This window comes from Piliocolobus tephrosceles, chromosome 7 (genome assembly GCF_002776525.5).
Source record: "Piliocolobus tephrosceles isolate RC106 chromosome 7, ASM277652v3, whole genome shotgun sequence".
In the NCBI taxonomy this organism is placed as follows: Eukaryota; Metazoa; Chordata; class Mammalia; order Primates; family Cercopithecidae; genus Piliocolobus; species Piliocolobus tephrosceles.
The window spans coordinates 36,483,887-36,501,579 of NC_045440.1; the positions used below are offsets into that span (position 1 = coordinate 36,483,887).

The following is a 17,693-nucleotide window of genomic DNA, read 5'->3' on the forward strand; positions in this document are numbered from 1 at the left end:
TGCAAGAATAATTTTGTATTGAAATTAGAGACCATTTCTTTTCTTCTATTAAAAAAAATGTTACGGGCAATATTGTCCTTAAAATTAAAGAGAACAGCAAGCTGTTAACAGTGCTTATCTTTGTGAGATAGAAGGTTAGGTGAGGATTATGAAAAACTTGGGCACTCTTTGTGTTTCTCTGTTTGAATTTTTTGATGGTCACGGATTATTTCTTAGAAGGAAAAACAATACTATCTTTTTTGGACACTACACCTAGGGACTGACTTTTGGAGTTGGTGGTTGATGATTCATTCCATACTTTTAAGTAAAAAATGTTCATTAATAGTAAAACACTGCTTCTTTTTAGAGTAAAGAAAGAGATGTATTCTTGGTAAAGGAACACCCAGATCCAGGGAGTAAAGACCCAGAAGAAGATTACCCCAAATTTGGACTTTTGGATCAGGTACATTATGTTTTATATTTTCTTTTTGATTTTAAGCCGCTTGGGGATAGGGAGTCAGGTTCTGTTTACATTTGTATATTTGCCACATAACACATAGCCATTACATGTGCATAGCATCGTGGACTCCAAAAAAATAGTGACTGATTCGAGAGTACTCACCTTCAACCAAGAGATCAGTGTCCTACAGTGTTTTAGTTGTGGGTCTTCTCCAAAATGTTATGAATTTCTTCAAATCACTTTTTTTTAACTTTAGTTTCCTCACTTGTAACATGTAAAAATGCTATTTCAAATTACTTCTCATCTTTCTGACATCTCAAATTTTGCTCTTAAAAACATTCTTTGTTGTGAAAATAATTTGTTATGAAGAATTTGTGTTGCATATCTAACATAACAGGCAAATGAAAATTGCCGTTTTTTGTTCAACAGCAGGGTTCACATTTGGCGAGTCACAATGTCAAATCTTAAAGCTGTGTCTTTACATGTTTTATTTGCCAGCTTTGAAAATGCAAGATTCAGCCCGGTGCAGTGGCTCATGCCTGTAATCCTAGCACTTTGGGAGGCTGAGGCAGGAGGATTGCTTGAGTCTAAGAGTTCGAGACCAGCCTGGACAATATAGCAAGACCCATCTCTCAAAAAAGAAAATGCAAGATTTCACATAGAAATTTAGATTTCTGTCTTGTAAAATGAAAACATCTGACTACATGGGGCCTGAATTCCCACAGGAGCTGAGTGAATGGGGCTTAGGCCCTCTGGTTTGCCCTGTGCCCTCTCCTGCCTCTACCCAGGTTGATTGATTAATTGCCACTTATCGCCATTCTGAAACTATTCTGGTCCTTACACTTGGCCTGCCTCACGCATACTTGGAAGAGTGCTTGCTGGTCCATAAAACACCCAAGTTTGGGACCCTGCAAGCTTCATTGTTTAGAATTGTCCATTTCAGCCCTGGCGTGGTGGCACACGCCTGTAATCCCAGCACTTTGGGAGGCTGAGGCGGGCAGATCACTTGAGGTCAGGAGTTCAAGACCAGCCTGGCCAACACGGCAAAACCCTGTCTCTACTGAAAATATAAAAATTAGGCTGGGCATGGTGGCTCACGCCTGTAATCCCAGCACTTTTGGAGGCCAAGGCAAGTGGATCACCTGAGGCTGGGAGTTTTGAGACCAGCCTAGCCAACGTGGTGAAACCCCGTCTCTACTAAAAAATACAGAAATTTATCTGGGTGTGACAGCAGGCACCTGTAAATCCCAGCTACTTGGGAGGCTGAGGCAAGAGAATTGCTTGAACCTGGGAGGCAGAGGTTTCAGTAAGCCAGTATCAGTGCCACTGCACTCGAACCTGGGCGACAAGAGTGAAAGTCTATCTCAAAAAAAAAAAAAAAAAAAAAATTAGCTGGGCATGGTGGTGTGCACCTATAATCCCAGCTACTCGGGAGGGTAAACCAAGAGAATCGCTTGAACCTGGGAGGCAGAAGTTGTAGCAAACCGAGATTGCGCCACTGCACTATGAACTGGGCGACAGAGTGAGACTCCATCTAAAAAAAAAAAAGGTCAATTTTAGTTCCCATTCTGTTAGAATTTCTCTTGTTTTATGAGCATCCAGATTGACTGACTTACGTAGACTCCTATTTTAATTGGATATATTTTTGCAGGACCTTAGTAACATTGGTCCTGCTTATGACAACCAAAAACAGAGCAGTGCTGTGTCTACTAGTGGGAATCTAAATGGTAAGTGTTTACATATCTCATTACTGAAATATTTGGAAGCTATTGAATCCAGTTGTGCCTAGAATTGGCCTTTCTTTGGGTTGACTCTTAACCTGGATACTTACTAAGATGCTTTTATAGTTCAAGCTCAATTTTTAGGAGCTAGCCAAGGATTTGGCAGATGGTAATAGAGGAGAACTTTTTGTCACTTTACAACACAGTTTGCTCTTGAGTGAGACAGGCTTAGCATAAAACAAGGAACCATTTCAAGGTCAGATTTGCTGTGTTTATATCTGTATCCTTGTAACTAACATTAAATTTAGAAAGATTCAGCTCCTCTCCACTCTTTTTCTGCAATTCAGCTGTTACTTGTAACAGATTTCCTGTGCCCATCTTCTAATTTTTCTTGCCCTGAAACTTCATCTCATTCATGTGATAGCATTTCTATATTAACCACCCAATGCAGCTTGTTCTTCTGTTAACCCATCTAATAATGGGAAAACCCCTCGTTACTAATGGTTATCTAATACGAGTTGGGGTGGCTAAGAGATTTTAGCTGATCATCTGATACATGGCATCATTAACCTGTCTTTTGGAGTGGTAGGACTTAAATAGCGGATCGTTTCTACTGTTACTAATATTCTAAGATGGGTTGGAAATAGCTAAGTGTGTTGTTTATCTTTTTACAACATATTTTCCCCTTTTAATTGTTAAAATTTGACAAATACATGGTGCCACTTCTGTTCTTACAGGTGGAGCCACTTTTGGAGGTGAATTCCTCCACTGTCTTCTTTCAGCCTCTCAGACTTAAGTATTTTGTGGTTTGGAAAATGCTTTTTGCTGAGCTGTGGTAGAAGCTGAAACTACATAATTTTGAAGCATTGTGAAAATGGCGGCAATAGCACTTAATATGAAACAGTAGTTGAGTTTAATGTTAGTCTTTAAGAGCTTGTATGTTGTCATATTCTGCCTAACATGGCCAGCTACCCCTCTTTTGTATTGTTTGCTCTGTTCTGAATGGATCTGAAACTGCTTAAAATAATAAAATGCAAACGACAGTTAAAAATGTAATTGTGGCCAGGCGAGGTGGCCCACGCATGTTATCCCAGAACTTTGGGAGGCCGAGACAGGCAGATCACCTGAGGCCAGGAGTTCAAGACCAGCCTGGTCACCATGGCGAAACCCCCATCTCTACTAAAAATACAAAAAAGTTAGCCGGGCATGGTGGCAGACACCTGTAATCGCAGCTACTCGGGAGGCTGAGGCAGGAGAATCACTTGAACCCAGGAGGCAGACGTTGCAGTGAGCCAAGATCATGCCACTGCATTCCAGCTTGGGCAACGGAGCAAGACTCTGTCTCAAAAAAAACAAAAACAAAAATGTAATTTTTTTTTTATTACAGTGACTTAAACTAGAGATGATGACGTTGCAGCATTTAACATTAAACTTTTGCGGTGCATGGTGGCTCATGCCTGTAATCCCAGCACTTTGGGGGGCCTAGGTGGGTGGATCACAAGGTCAGGAGGTCGAGACCATCCTGGCTAACATGGTGAAACCCCATCCCTACTAAAAATACAAAAAATTAGCCAGGCGTGGCATCGTGCGCCTGTAGTCCCAGCTACTCGGGAGGCCGAGGCAGGAGGATGACATGAACCCGGGAGGTGGAGCTTGCAGTGAGCTGAGATCGTGTCACTGCACTCCAGCGTGGGCGATAGAGCAAGACTCTGTCTCAAAAAAAATAAATAAAAAATAAACTTTTATGAAAAATAGAATAGCATCTGAGGTGTTCATCAAAGGAAATTCTGCATAAGCCTGGTCCTGTATATGCAGAATATGACCCACCTTCAATGTCTTGATCCTTTTTATTGCAGCAGAACTGCTGGTAATTCCCAAGCTTGCCCCAAATTAAGATTTAGTACTCTGCAGTTGTTTACGTAAAGGTGTTTTCCTACAGTTCAGGGACATTTCCTGGAAGAAGGAAAAATAAAACTAATTGAGAGGAATTTGAACTGGACAAAATTTTCAAAGTACCTATTTCAGAAATACACAAGGTAATATTCCTTGTGGCTTTAGTATGTAGCTAAATTTTTTGTATAAAATACGTAAATTGTCTATTCATATTAATTGCTTTTAGTTCTACAAACCAGGTTAATCTAACCTGAATTTTAGTACATTGGCACAATCTTAATAAATGTTATATTGACGAATGGGTATGGAACTAAAAATTGCCTAGCAAATTGAAAGCCTTCTTTCTTATTTGTGTCATGTGCAACCACGATGGAGATCTAGCAGTACTGGAGAGAAACACCTTTTTAGTACTTCTGTTTCTGTTTTCCATGTTGGATGTATTTTGTCTTGTTGGATATTCAATTCAATGCTTTAGCAGATATTGTGCCTTTATGATGTTTATGGACTATATTGTGTAGTTCAAGCAAGTGAATATCGACTTACGGTGAGGATAGTCTCTCTTTATGGGTGTTTGTATTAATTTGGATGGGAAAAAAATGTACCCATACAGTTGTTTTCATTCTTTTTAGCCGAGGGTGTTTGGGATCTGAATGAGTGAAAATGCATTTGTGTCACACCCTCAGAAAGTATACTAATAGTTGCAGTTTATTACGAACAAAGGTTGAAACTGTAACCTGACCATCACTAGTGCTGGATTCATTTGAGCTTATTGCCAGAACCCAGTGTTCCGGGACTGTGAGATGCCCAGTAGATTTTTTCAAAACCAGTGTGAAATCCAGTATGTCTTTGGAAGGAAATCCTCCTGTGGTGTTACACAAATGCACATTGGGTGTGTTGGTCGCCATGGAATTTCAGTATCCACATGGTGCTTCCCTCGTGGCTCATTGAAAGTGATCTGCCTTCTCTTCAAAGGGGGAATTGCAGCAGGAAGCAGCGGAAAAGGACGAGGAGCCAAGCGCAAACAGCAGGATGGAGGGACCACAGGGACCACCAAGAAGGCCCGGAGGTGGGGAGAGTGCCCACCCCACCCCACCTCACTGTTTAAGTATTATTTGGTGCTGGAAAAGTCCAGTTAAGGGAAAATAGCTCAAGATTCTAAGATTTAAAAGCCTGTCGATATTTTTTCCAAACCTTGAGCACTTTGAGGGGCAAATAACCACAGGTTGGAGGCTGGGTGTGATGGCTCATGTGTGTAATCCCAGCACTTTGGGAGGTTAAGGCAGGTGGATCACTTGAGACCAGGAGTTTGAGACCAGCCTGGTCAACATGGCAAAACCCCATCTCCACTAAAAATACAAAATTAGGTGTAGTGGTGAGCACCTGTAATCCCAGCTACTTGGGAGACTGAGGCAGGAGAATCGCTTGAACCTGGGAGGCGGGTGTCAGTGAGCCAAGATCATGCCACTGCACTCCATCCTGGGCAACAGAGTGAAATTCCGTCTCGAAAACAAACAAAAATAGTAACCCCAGGCTGGGTGCAGTGGCTCATGCCTATAATTCCAGCACTTTGGGAGGCTGAGACAGGTGGATCACCTGAGGTCAGGAATTCGAGACCAGCCTGGCCAACATGGTGAAACCTCATCTCTACTGAAACAGAAAACAAAAAAATTAGCTGGGCCTGGGGGCACGAGCCTATAATCCCAGCTACTCGGGAGGCTGAGATGGGAGAATCACTTGAACCCAGGAGGCAGAGGTTGCAGTGAGCTGAGATTGCGCTATTGCACTCCAGCCTGGGCGACAAGAACGAAACTCTGTCTCAGAAAAACAAACCCAAGTTTAAGTATTATGTTTTATACATTTCTTAGTACAAAATTTATAGTAGTAACAAGGACAGCGTCTTCTGGTGATAAGCCTGGGGAACCTAGGGAGTGAAGTTCTGTTAAGGCAACTTGAGAAAGGATAGATGGGGAGGGAATGAAACCAGTATTGAATGTTAGCTCCTTAACTTTCTGCTTCTCCCTTCTCATGCCTTTTCCCTTCCCTTTGTCTAATACTGAGGCGATGGAATCCAGGTTACTTACTTATATATTTTTGTGAGACAGAGTTCTGCTCTGTCGCCCAGGCAGGAGTGCAGTGACGGAATCTCAGCTCGCTGCACAAGTTATTTACTTAGATTAGCAAGATAGCAAGTGCTTATGTCTCTGAGTCTCTGTTCATTACTTTATAGTAATCAATACACTGAAGAATATCACCCTAATCACCCCCATTCCTCTTCTCCCTTCCCCCCCCACGATGTACCAGCTCAGTTTCATAGACATCAATTCATGCTTAAAGACCACCGGGAAGATACCCACAATCTGCAAGTAATTTAACCAAAACTACCTTGCTCAATAAAGCTAATCCTTTTTACTTCCTTGTTTTGCCTGAAGAGGGCAGAGTTATCTATTTGAGTAATGGGAAGTATTTGCGATGAAGTTGCATATATTCTAGCTGAAATCTAATAAACCAGAGGCCTTTCTTACACAGTTGAATGCAGTTGAGTTAGAGGGGGTTTTAGTTTCTTGATTTTATTTTTTCCTTTCTGCAGTGACCCTTTATTTTCTGCTCAGCGCCTTCCCCCTCATGGCTACCCCTTGGAACACCCGTTTAACAAAGACGGCTATCGGTATATTCTAGCTGAGCCTGATCCCCATGCCCCCGACCCCGAGAAGCTGGAACTTGACTGCTGGGCAGGAAAACCTATTCCTGGAGACCTCTACAGAGCCTGCTTGTATGAACGGGTTTTGTTAGCCCTACATGATCGAGGTATGTAAAGTACTGGAGATCATATGGATGCAGGGTTACTTTGAACTGCCATCATTAGTCTTGTCAGTCTAGAATTAGGTGTACATCTCAGTCTGTTGCCACTGCCTTACCCCCATCTCAGACTAGATTCCTCCAGAATGTGCAGGAAATTCTGTTCCTTCCTATAAGCTCCAGCTGTTTGATATACATATATATAGTTTTTTCAAACTTTCTATTTTGAACTAATTTTAAACTTGCAGTAAAGTTACCAAAAATAAGTTTTTTTCTCATCAAGCTTTTCCTAATGATAATATCTTAGAAAACTGTAGTACAGTTATCAAAACTGGGAAATTAACATTGGTAAATATTACCAGCACAACTAAAGAAAGACCTTCGTTCGATTTTACCAGTTTTTCCACTCACACTTAATTCTCTTTAGTCTGTTGCAGTTCCAAAGCCATTGTTTATCTTTCATGACCGTGATATTTTTTAAGTGTTTTAATAAGTTATTTTGTTGAATATTCTTCAGTGAGGATTTGTCTGATGTTTTCTCATGATAAGACTGAATGAAGTTAGGCAGTTTGGGGAAGAATAACACAGAAACAATGGCTTATAGCATCATCTCATGTGATTCGTGATGTCGGTAGGTCTTATTGGTTACGTCGACCGTGATAATTTGGTTAAGGCGATTCTGCTAGCTTTCTCCACTGTAAAAAGCTACTGTCTTTCCCTTTATACTTAACAAATGTCTTTAGCAAAAATGCATCGAGTCTGTCTATGCAAATATCTTATTTGTTTTTCAACTTATGTCCACTAATGTTAGCACCCATCAGCGGATATTGTCTGCAACAATTATGACCGTGGTGTTTGATGATTTTCTATTTCCTCTTTCCCTTTTCCATTATTTGATTTATTATTTGTATCAGTATGGACTCATATATATTTACTTTATTCCAGGGAGTATAATCCAATACTTTGATTATTTTGTTGTTTAAATTATTCCAGCTTTGGCAAATAAGAGCTTCTTCAAGAAGTTGGTTCTTGTGTTATTTCAATAAACCACATCTTTAAAAAAAAAAAAAAATTTCCTTCCTTTGAGTCATCAAAAGGTGTTCCTGGCCAATTTTATATTTTCTGTGCCCCAGGCCTACCTCTTCACTGAGCTCTGGTTCCTTTGATTGGAGCATATTGTTTAGAAATTAACATCTAGGTGCTCACTTCCTTATAGCACGTATACCAAAATTGGAATGATACAGAGAAGATGCATGGCCCCTGTGCAAGAATAACATGCAAATTCGTGAAGCGTTCCTTATTTTTTTTAAGTAAAGAAGTAAATAAACAAATAGAAATTAATAGCTAGGTGTTAGGTGTACTATTATTAGTCGTCATTGCTTCTAGACTCCCTCGGTGGTCAGAGATAGGAAATGCACGTGTGTATGTACAAACCTGCATGTACACACATAACAATTTATATTGATACCTGGGATGACAGCCTTCCTTCTTTCCTTATTTGTAACGTCTTCCTCCAACAGTGGGAAATGTGAATAATTAGATAGATAATTATCTACAATATATTTACTTTATTTCACAATATATTTATTTTGTTATAGAGATCAGGGTCTCACTCAGGCTGGTATGCAGTGATGCAGTCCTGGCTTACTGCAGCCTCAACCTCCTGGGCTCAAGCGATCCTCCTGCCTCAGCCCCCTGAGTAGCTGGGATCACAGGCACACACCACCACACCTAGCTGGGTTTTTTTATTTTAATTTTTTAGAGGTGGGGTCTTACTAGGCTGTTCTCAAACTCCTGGGCTCAAGCTATCATCTTGCCTCAGCCTCCCAGGGTCTTGGGAGTGAGCCACCATACTTGACCTTGTTCATATTTAATATGCACACAAAGTAGTTTCAGAATTTCTTTATTTTTTTGGAAATGGAATCTCACCCTGTCACCCAGGCTTGAGTGCAATGGTGCGATCTCGGGTCACTGCAACCTCTGCCTCCCGGGTTCAAGTGATTCTTCTGCCTCAGCCTCCTGAGTAGCTAGGATTACAGGTACATGCCACCATGCCTGGCTAATTTTTTGTATCTTTAGTAGAGACAGGGTTTCACCATGTTAGCCAGGCTGGTCTTGAACTCCAGACCTCGTGATCTGCCCACCTCAGCCTCCCAGAGTGCTGGGATTACAGGCGTGAACCAGCACACCCGGCCAGTTTCAGAATTTCTAACCCCTGGGAGAAACATTTGCTGAGTAGATTATAGCATTTATGTATAGCTCTTTTTTTCTTTAGCCTTGCCGTACTCAGTCTAAGATACTGGTGACTTAGATTAGTTCTATTCTTCCCCATTTCCTTTAGTGTGGTCATGTCCAGTTAAGTTAGGTTCGTTTACCAGTGTTTGATGCCATTTTGGATTCTCCCACATGTGGATTGTTTCTGTGTATGTATGTTTGGAGTGAGGATGTGTGAAACATTACTATGGTTCTGGGAATCAGAGTTGTACAGAATGATTTACAAAATGTCACTCCCTCATCACCCCTACAATGCCCTTCTCATTCTCTTTTTTCCACCATCTTCCCACCCACACTCTAGTTTCTAGTTTATCCTTCCTGTATTTCTTCACAAATGAGCAGATACAGTACATGTATATATTCTTTTATCTCCTTTTTTTTGGTTTGTTTTTGGGTTTTTTTGGTTTGATTTGTTTTCTGAGGCTGAAAGATAGTGGCGTGATCTCGGCTCACTGCCGCCCTCACCTTCTTGGCTCAAGCAATTCTCATGCTGAAGCCTCCCGAATAGCTGGGACTACAGGTGTGTGCCACTACCCCCGGCTAATTTTTGTATTTCTAGTAGAGGTGGGGTTTCGCCATGTTGGCCAGGCTGGTCTCAAACTCAGGTGATCCACCCATCTCACCCTCCCAAAGTGCTGGAATAACACATGTGAGCCACTGCGCCCAGCCTTGTCTCCTTTTTTATACGCGAATAGCAGCGTGCTATAGTCTTTGCTTCATGCAATTATTTATTTTTATTTTTATTTTATTTTATTTTATTTTATTTTGAGAAAGGTTTTTGCTCTGTCATCCAGGCTGCAGTGCAGTGGTATGATCTCAGCTCACTGCAGCTTTGACCTCCTGGCTCAAGCAGTCTTCCCATCTTAGCCTCCCAAGTAACTGGGACTACAAGCACACATCACTGTACCCAGTTAAATTTTAATTATTTTTTTAGGGACAAAGTCTCCTTCACTGTGTTGCGCAAGATGGTCTTGAACTCCTGACCTCACGTGATCCTCCTTCCTTGGCCTTCCAAAGTGCTGGGATTACAGACATGAGCCATTGCATCTGGCCTCATTGTTTGTTTTTGAGATGGGGTCTCTGCCACCCAGGCTGGAGTGCAGTGGTGCAATCATGGCTCACTGCAACCTCAACCTTCCCTGATAAAATCAGCCTACAAAGCCTCGAAATTCTCTCCCACCTTTTGCCATTTTTTCTTTCTGTGGAAGTCATGGAGTTCTCCCCTGATTGTTTATATTGCCCCCTTATCTCACATAATGGCCTGGTAATAAAGTAAGATTCAAACCATATGCAGAGGTAGAGAGATGAATTACAGCGAATACCTGTCTTAGTCCCTTTGTGTTGCTACAAAGGAGAACCTGAGGCTGGGTAATTTGTAAAGAAAACAGGTTTATTGGGCTGAAAGAAGCATGGCACCAGTGTCTGCTTCTGGTGAGGATCCCAGGCATGTCTACTCATGGCAGAAGGCAAAGCAGAGCAGGCATTAGATGGCAGAGGAAGCAAGACAGGGAGGGAGGTGCCAGGCTCTTTTTAACAACCAGCTCCTCAGAAACTAATAGAGTGAAAACTCACTCACACCCCCACACTCCTCATTAATCTGCTCTTGAGAGGTCTGCCCTCATGACCCAAACACCTGCCTTCAGACCCCACCTCGAACATTGGGGTCAAATTTCAACCTGCACTTAGGAGGGTCAAATACCCAAATTATAGCGATACCTTATACACTTTTCACCCAGATTTTAACAGTTCTAGATTTTGTCATGTTTGCTTTATCTGTTTGTTTATTCTTTTTCTGAATTAAAAAAATACATATCACCCTATATACGCTAACAACTATGCATCTCTTAAAAAAATGCGGCTATTGGGGCCGGGCGCAGTGGCTCACGCCTGTAATCCCAGCACTTTGGGAGGCTGACGCGGGCAGATCACCTGAGGTTGAGAGTTCAAGACCAGCCTGACCAACATGGAGAAACCCCATCTCTACTAAAAATACAAAATTAGTGGGTGTGGTGGCGCATGCCTGTAATCCCAGCTACTCGGGAGGCTGAGGCAGGAAAATCTCTTGAACCCGGGAGGCGGTGGAAGTTGCAGTGAGCCGAGATTGTGCCATTGCACTCCAACGTGGGTGACAAGAATGAAACTCCATCTCAAAAAAAAAAAAAATGCAGATATTTTGTTTTATGACCGAAATAATTCCTTGCTATCCAAATTCAGTTCATAATCAGATTTCCTTGATTGTCTTAAATACCTGTTCATCTCCTGAGATATTAATTACAAAAGGAAAATTGTCATTTCGCAGTGGAGAAACCTGGCAGGCATCATCTTGATCAAGTGACGAGAGTGAACATCACTATTTTGATTGCATATGTGATACACTGAGGGGCACAACCTTACCTCATTGGAGCTCCTGAGTAAAAGTAACAATAACCTTGACCTTAAAATGAGGAAACACCAGGTCAGGCACAGTGACTCACGCCTGTAATCCCAGCACTTTGGGAGGCTGAAGTGGGTGGAAAACCTGAGTTCAGGAGTTTGATACCAGCCTGGTCAACGTGGTGAAACCCCATCCCTACAAAAATACAAAAATTAGCCAGGCATTATGGCAGGCAACTGTAATCCCAGCCACTCAGGAGGCTGAGGCGGGAGAATCGCTTGAACCCGGGAGCCAGAGGTTGCAGTGAGCTGAGATTGCGCCATCACACTCCAGCCTGGACGACAGAGCGAGACTCTTATCTCCCAAAAAAAAAGAGAGAGAGAAAACAGAAAACACCAGACAAATGTAACTGGGGGACATTCTGCAAACTGAAATGACCAATATTCTTCAAAGTGTCAAGCTTATGAAAGGTTGAGGAACTGTTTGAGATTGGAAGAGACTAAGGAGACATGACAACTAATTGAAATTGTAGAATCTAGGATTAGAACCTGGGCCAGAAAAAGGGTTATTACTTGGATAATTGGCTTAATTTTAAGAAGATCTATGGATTATTTAATAGTGTTGTTAATTTTCTGGTTTTGATGATTATGTTATGATTATACATGAGGTGAACATTTGGGAAAACTGAGTGAAGCACACACTAGGACTCTACTATTTTTTGAAAGTCTGAAATTGTTTTAAAACAGTTAAGCCTAGGTGCAGTGGCTCATGCCTGTAATCCCAGAACTTTGAGAGGCCAAGGAGAGCAGATTGCTCGAGTCCAGGAGTTTGAGACCAACCTGGGCAACGTGGCCAAACCCTGTCTCTACAAAAAATTAGCTGAGTGTAGTAGCACTTGTAGTACCAGCTACTTGGGGGCTGAGGCAGGAGGATTGTTTGAGCCTAGGAATTCAAGGCTGTAGTGAGTCAAGATGACGCCACTGCATTCCAGCCTGCGCAACAGCATGAGACCTTATCTCAAGGGGGGAAAAAAAACTAGTTAAGAGGCTAGGCACAATGGCTCGTACCTGTAATCCTGTTACTTGGGGGGCCAACACAAGAAGATCACCTGAGGCCACAAGTTCAAGGCTGTGGTGAGCTGTGGTTGTGCCACTACACTCCAGACTATGTAAGAGAGCAAGACCCTGGCTCTAAAAAAAAAAAGAGATGGGTGTGGTCCAACACTTTGGAAGGCCAAGGCGGGCCGATCTCGAGCCCAGGAGTTCAAGACCAGCCTGGGCAACATGACAAAACACCATCTCTACAAAAAAAAAACGAAATACAGAAATTAGCTGGGCATGGTGGCACGTGCCTATAGTCCCAGCTGCTTGGGAGGCTGAGGTGGGAGGATTGCTTGAGCCCGGGAGGCAGAGGTTGCAGTGAGACGAGATCACACCACTGCACTCCAGCCCAGGTAATAGAGCGATACTCTGTCTCAAAAAAAAAAAGAAGTTAAATCTCTTAAACGAAAATTTATTCAAATTAAGTTCCAAACTCATCACCATTGGTTTTTATATTTTAGGCAATATGCAGTATAATTAATATCAATCAGATGTCTTAAATATAATCAAATGTAGGCCAGGTGCAGTGATTCAGCCTGTTATTCCAGCACTTTGGGAGGTCAATGCGGGTGGATCACCTGAGGTCAGGAATTCAAGAGCAGCCTGACCAATATGGTGAAACCCCGTCTCTACTAAAAATATGAACGTTAGCCGGGCGTGGTGGCAGGTCCCTGTAATCCCAGCTACTCAGGAGGCTGAGGCAGAAGGATTGCTTGAACCTAGGAGGCGGAGGTCGCAGTGAGCCAAGATCATGCCACTGTACTCCAACCTGGGCTACAGAATGAGACTCTGTCTCAAAGAAAAAAAAAAAAAAAAAAGCCAGGTGCAGTGGCTCACGCCTATAATTCCAACACTTTGGGAGGCCAAGGTGGGCAGATCACGAGGTCAGGAGTTCAAGACCAGCCTGACCAACATGGTGAAACCCTGTCTCTACTAAAAATACAAAAACGAGCTGGGCATGGTGGCATGCGCCTGTAATCCCAGCTACTCAGGAGACTGAGGCAGGAAAATTGCTTGAACCCGGGAGGTGAAGATTGCAGTGAGCCGAGATCGCACCACTGCCCTCCAGCCTGGGCGACAGAGCGAGACTCCATCTCAAAAAAAAAGGATAATCACATGGAATAAAAACTAGGTAACCTAACAACTTTCTCTTTTTTGTTGCTTTCTCATTCTTTGCCAGTATCTTATGTTGAGATTTTTAAACTCCTCAAACATCTGACCTGATATTTGTGATTTTTAAATTTTGTTTTATTGGACTAATGTTTTTGTAGCAATTGTCCCCAAGAACCTCAAATAAGTTGCAGGCCTTGTTTTAATCTCTCACCACAGCTCCCCAGTTAAAGATCTCAGATGACCGGCTGACTGTGGTTGGAGAGAAAGGTTACTCTATGGTGAGGGCCTCTCATGGAGTTCGGAAAGGTGCCTGGTACTTTGAAATCACCGTGGATGAGATGCCACCAGATACCGCTGCCAGACTGGGTTGGTCCCAGCCCCTAGGTAAGCTGGGGCCTTAATATGGACATCACAGCAGATAGAGAGGATAGACCATCTGGCCAAGGGCTAAGGCTTCAAGGCTGTTTGGTTTACCAGATTGTGGGCTTAGAATTCAGCTCCTGAGAGTTGAGCTGGTTTGCAATTCCCGGGATGTTTTTGTAACTCTTTGCTTGTGAGAAAGTTTTTAAGCAATTTTACAAAATTAAAAAACATGAATAGGATCTTTTTCCTTCAGCAAACCAGGTTTGACTTGCAATCTTCTGACTTCCTGTGTATCTTTTTATTGGGACAGGTAACCTTCAAGCTCCTTTAGGTTATGATAAATTTAGCTATTCTTGGCGGAGCAAAAAAGGAACCAAGTTCCACCAGTCCATTGGCAAACACTACTCTTCTGGCTATGGGCAGGGAGACATCCTGGGATTTTATATTAATCTTCCTGAAGACACAGAGACGGCCAAGTCATTGCCAGATACATACAAAGATAAGGTGAGTTTGTCCTCCCCCGGCAGATTCCTGGCTTTGAAGATCTGTGGCAGCCAGTGCTTATCTCTGCGGCTTGCGTGATCTCTTAGGAGTTGGCCCACGGCTCACGTTTTTTCCTAACCTGTTACGACATTTTCAGAATAACAATGAGTACACAAATAGTCATCCATTCATTCTTCTGCCCATCTATCATTTGTCTTTTTTTAGTGCACTGCAGAGAAAATAGACATCAGGACACTTCACTAAGTACTTCAGGATACGTAAACTAGAGTTCAACCTGTTTAATTCATTCTTTTGATACAAAATTTATGTAAAATGAAGTATACAAATTTTAAGTGTGTATTCACTGAGCGTTGAGTTTGACCTAAACTCCTGTTGAAATGTAGGATCCACCAGGCATGATGGTTCATGCCTATAATCACAACAATTTGGGAGGCCAAGCTAGGAGGATTGCTTGAGCCCACGAGTTCAAGACCAGCCTGGGTAACATCACAAGATCCCATCTCTACAAAAGACTGAAAAAATTAGTAGGGCATGGCAATGGGTGCCTATAGTCCCAACTACTTGAAAAGCTGAGATGGGAAGATAATTCAGCCCAGGAGTTCAAGGTTACAGTGAGCTGTGATCACACCACTGCACTCCCCCCAAAAAAGAGATGTAGACACTTACCCTTACCTCAGCAAGTTTTCTCATGCCTTTTCCCAGTTAGTCCCCACCCCCACATAGAGGCAACCACTGTTTTAACTTTCTTTCCCACTATACTTTAATTTTTACCTCTTCTTGAACTTAAATGGGCTCATGCAGTCTGTGGTCTTTTACATCTGGCCTTTGAGAGTCATCCATGTTGCTGTGTATATCTGCCTACCCTTTTCAGTGCAGGATAGTACTGCATTGCATGAATGTGCCCCAGTGTGTTTATGCATTTTCCTACTGACAGACACTTGGGCCGTCTCAGGTTTGGGGCTATTATGAACAAGATGCTATGAATATTCTTGTACAAGTCATTTTGGATCATTGGATAGTTGCATATTCAGCTTTATAAGAAATTGGCAAACTCTTTTCCCACCATGTATGAGAGTTTTAGTTGCTGACATTTATGATTGTCTGTCAACTTAATTGTAGCCATTTTGATGAGTGTATAGTAATATCTCATTGTGAGTTAAATTAGCATTTCTTTGATGACATACTGGACATTTTTCATGTGCTTTTCAGCCACTCATCTGTTTTTTTTTTTTGAAGTTTCTCTTCAAATATTTTTCAAATAGTTAATATTGCTATTCTGAGACTTGTCTGTTCATTTTTTTTTTTTAAGTTAAAATTTTTTTGGTAGAAACAGGGTTTTTTTTGTTTTTTTTGTTTTTTTTTTCCATGTTGCCCAGGCTGGTCTTGAACTACTGGGCTCAAGCAATCCGCCTGTCTCAGCCTCCCAAAATGCTAGGATTACAGGCATGAGTCACTGCACTTAATAGTGTCTTCTGAGGAACCAAAGTTTTAATTTTTATGAAGTCTAATTTATCACATTTTTCTTTTATAGTTATTTCTTTCCATGAATTAAAACAAAATCTTTGGCTACTCCCAGTCATGAAGATATTCTCCCATGTTTTCCTTTGAAAATATTATGGTTTTAGCTTTTACACATAGGTCTCTAATTTACCTTGGATTAATTTTTTTTTTTTTTCTTTAGACGGAGTCTTGCTCTGTTGCCCAGGCTGGAGTGCAGTGGCACGATGTTGGCTCACTGCAACCTCCACCTCACATGTTCAAGCAATTCTCCAGCCTTAGCCTCCCGATTATCTGGGATTACAGGCACCCGCCACCACACCCAGCTAATTTTTGTATTTTTAGCGGAGACAGGGTTTCACCATGTTGGTCAGGCTGGTCTTGAACTCCTAACCTCAGACAATCCACCTGCCTCGACCTCCCAAAGTGCTGGGATTATAGGCATGAGCCACTGTGCCTGGCCACATTAAGTTTTTTGTTTTGTTTTGTTTTGTTTGTTTTTTTTGTTTTTTTTGGAGACGGAGTCTTGCTCTGTTGCCCGGGCTGGAGTGCAGTGGCCGGATCTCAGCTCACTGCAAGCTCCGCCTCCCGGGTTTACGCCATTCTCCTGCCTCAGCCTCCGGAGTAGCTGGGACTACAGGCGCCCGCCACCTCGCCCGGCTAGTTTTTTGTATTTTTAGTAGAGACGGGGTTTCACCGTGTTAGCCAGGATGGTCTCGATCTCCTGACGTCGTGATCCGCCCGTCTCAGCCTCCCAAAGTGCTGGGATTACAGGCTTGAGCCACCGTGCCCGGCTTAAGTTTTATATATAGTATGGAAATTAATTTTTTTTCATATGATTACACAATTATCCCAGCACCATATGTTAACTCTCTCCTTTCTCCACTGGATTTCTTTGATGCCTTTATTGAAAATCACATGTTTGTGTTAAGGAAAGGTTTACTTTAGAGCTCTGTATTTCAGTGATCTATTTCTTGTCTTTTATGCCCGTATCACAGTGTCTTGGTTATCATAGCTTTAGAGTAAGTCTTTACATTTGATAGTGGAAGTACTCTGAGTTTATTCTAATAATAAGCAGCCTACAGTCTCATTTTTATTAATTATATCACACTACTGACTCTTATTGTACCATCCTGCCTTCTGGAACTCTTTAAATATATACCACACTAATGCCTGGTTTTACAGAACACAGAGGTCTGCACTTAAAGGATTCTGTAGGAGTTTTTTCAATGATTCATTTACATTACAAAAAAAAATTTTTTTTTTAAATTGAAAAAAAACAAATTTTTTGACCAGGCACTGTGGCTCCATGCTTGGGAGGCCAAGGCAGGCAAATCACTTGAGGCCAGGAGCTCGAGGCCAGCCTGGGCAGCATGGCGAAACCCTGTCTCTACAAAAAATGCAAAAATTAGTTGGGTGTGATGGCACACACCTCTAATCTCAGCTACTCAAGAGGTTGAGGCATGATAATCTTAAGTCTACTTGAGCCTAGAGGACAGAGGTTGCAGTGAGCCAAGATCGTGCCAGAGAACTCCAGCCTGGGTGACAGAGAACAAGACTGTCTCAAAAATAAATAAATAAATAAATAAATAAATAAATAAATAAATAAATAAATAAAT

General features: G+C 42.0%; 1 protein-coding gene and 1 non-coding gene across 4 annotated transcripts in view; both read left to right on the plus strand.

The window, feature by feature from the left end:
* ASH2L (ASH2 like, histone lysine methyltransferase complex subunit) overlaps window positions 1-17,693 on the plus strand; it is a 35,870-nt gene that overhangs the window by 10,969 nt on the left and 7,208 nt on the right. For all 3 annotated transcript variants that reach the window (XM_023214557.2, XM_023214558.2, XM_023214559.1), the window contains exons 7-12: window positions 347-442; window positions 2,091-2,166; window positions 5,026-5,119; window positions 6,641-6,858; window positions 13,927-14,094; window positions 14,384-14,577. In XM_023214557.2, the coding sequence (XP_023070325.1) occupies window positions 347-442; window positions 2,091-2,166; window positions 5,026-5,119; window positions 6,641-6,858; window positions 13,927-14,094; window positions 14,384-14,577 (846 nt within the window). The remainder of the gene's footprint in view (window positions 1-346; window positions 443-2,090; window positions 2,167-5,025; window positions 5,120-6,640; window positions 6,859-13,926; window positions 14,095-14,383; window positions 14,578-17,693) is intronic.
* On the plus strand, window positions 8,048-8,154 carry LOC111544206. The gene has a single exon (XR_002732068.1). It is a non-coding gene; the product is annotated as a U6 spliceosomal RNA (small nuclear RNA).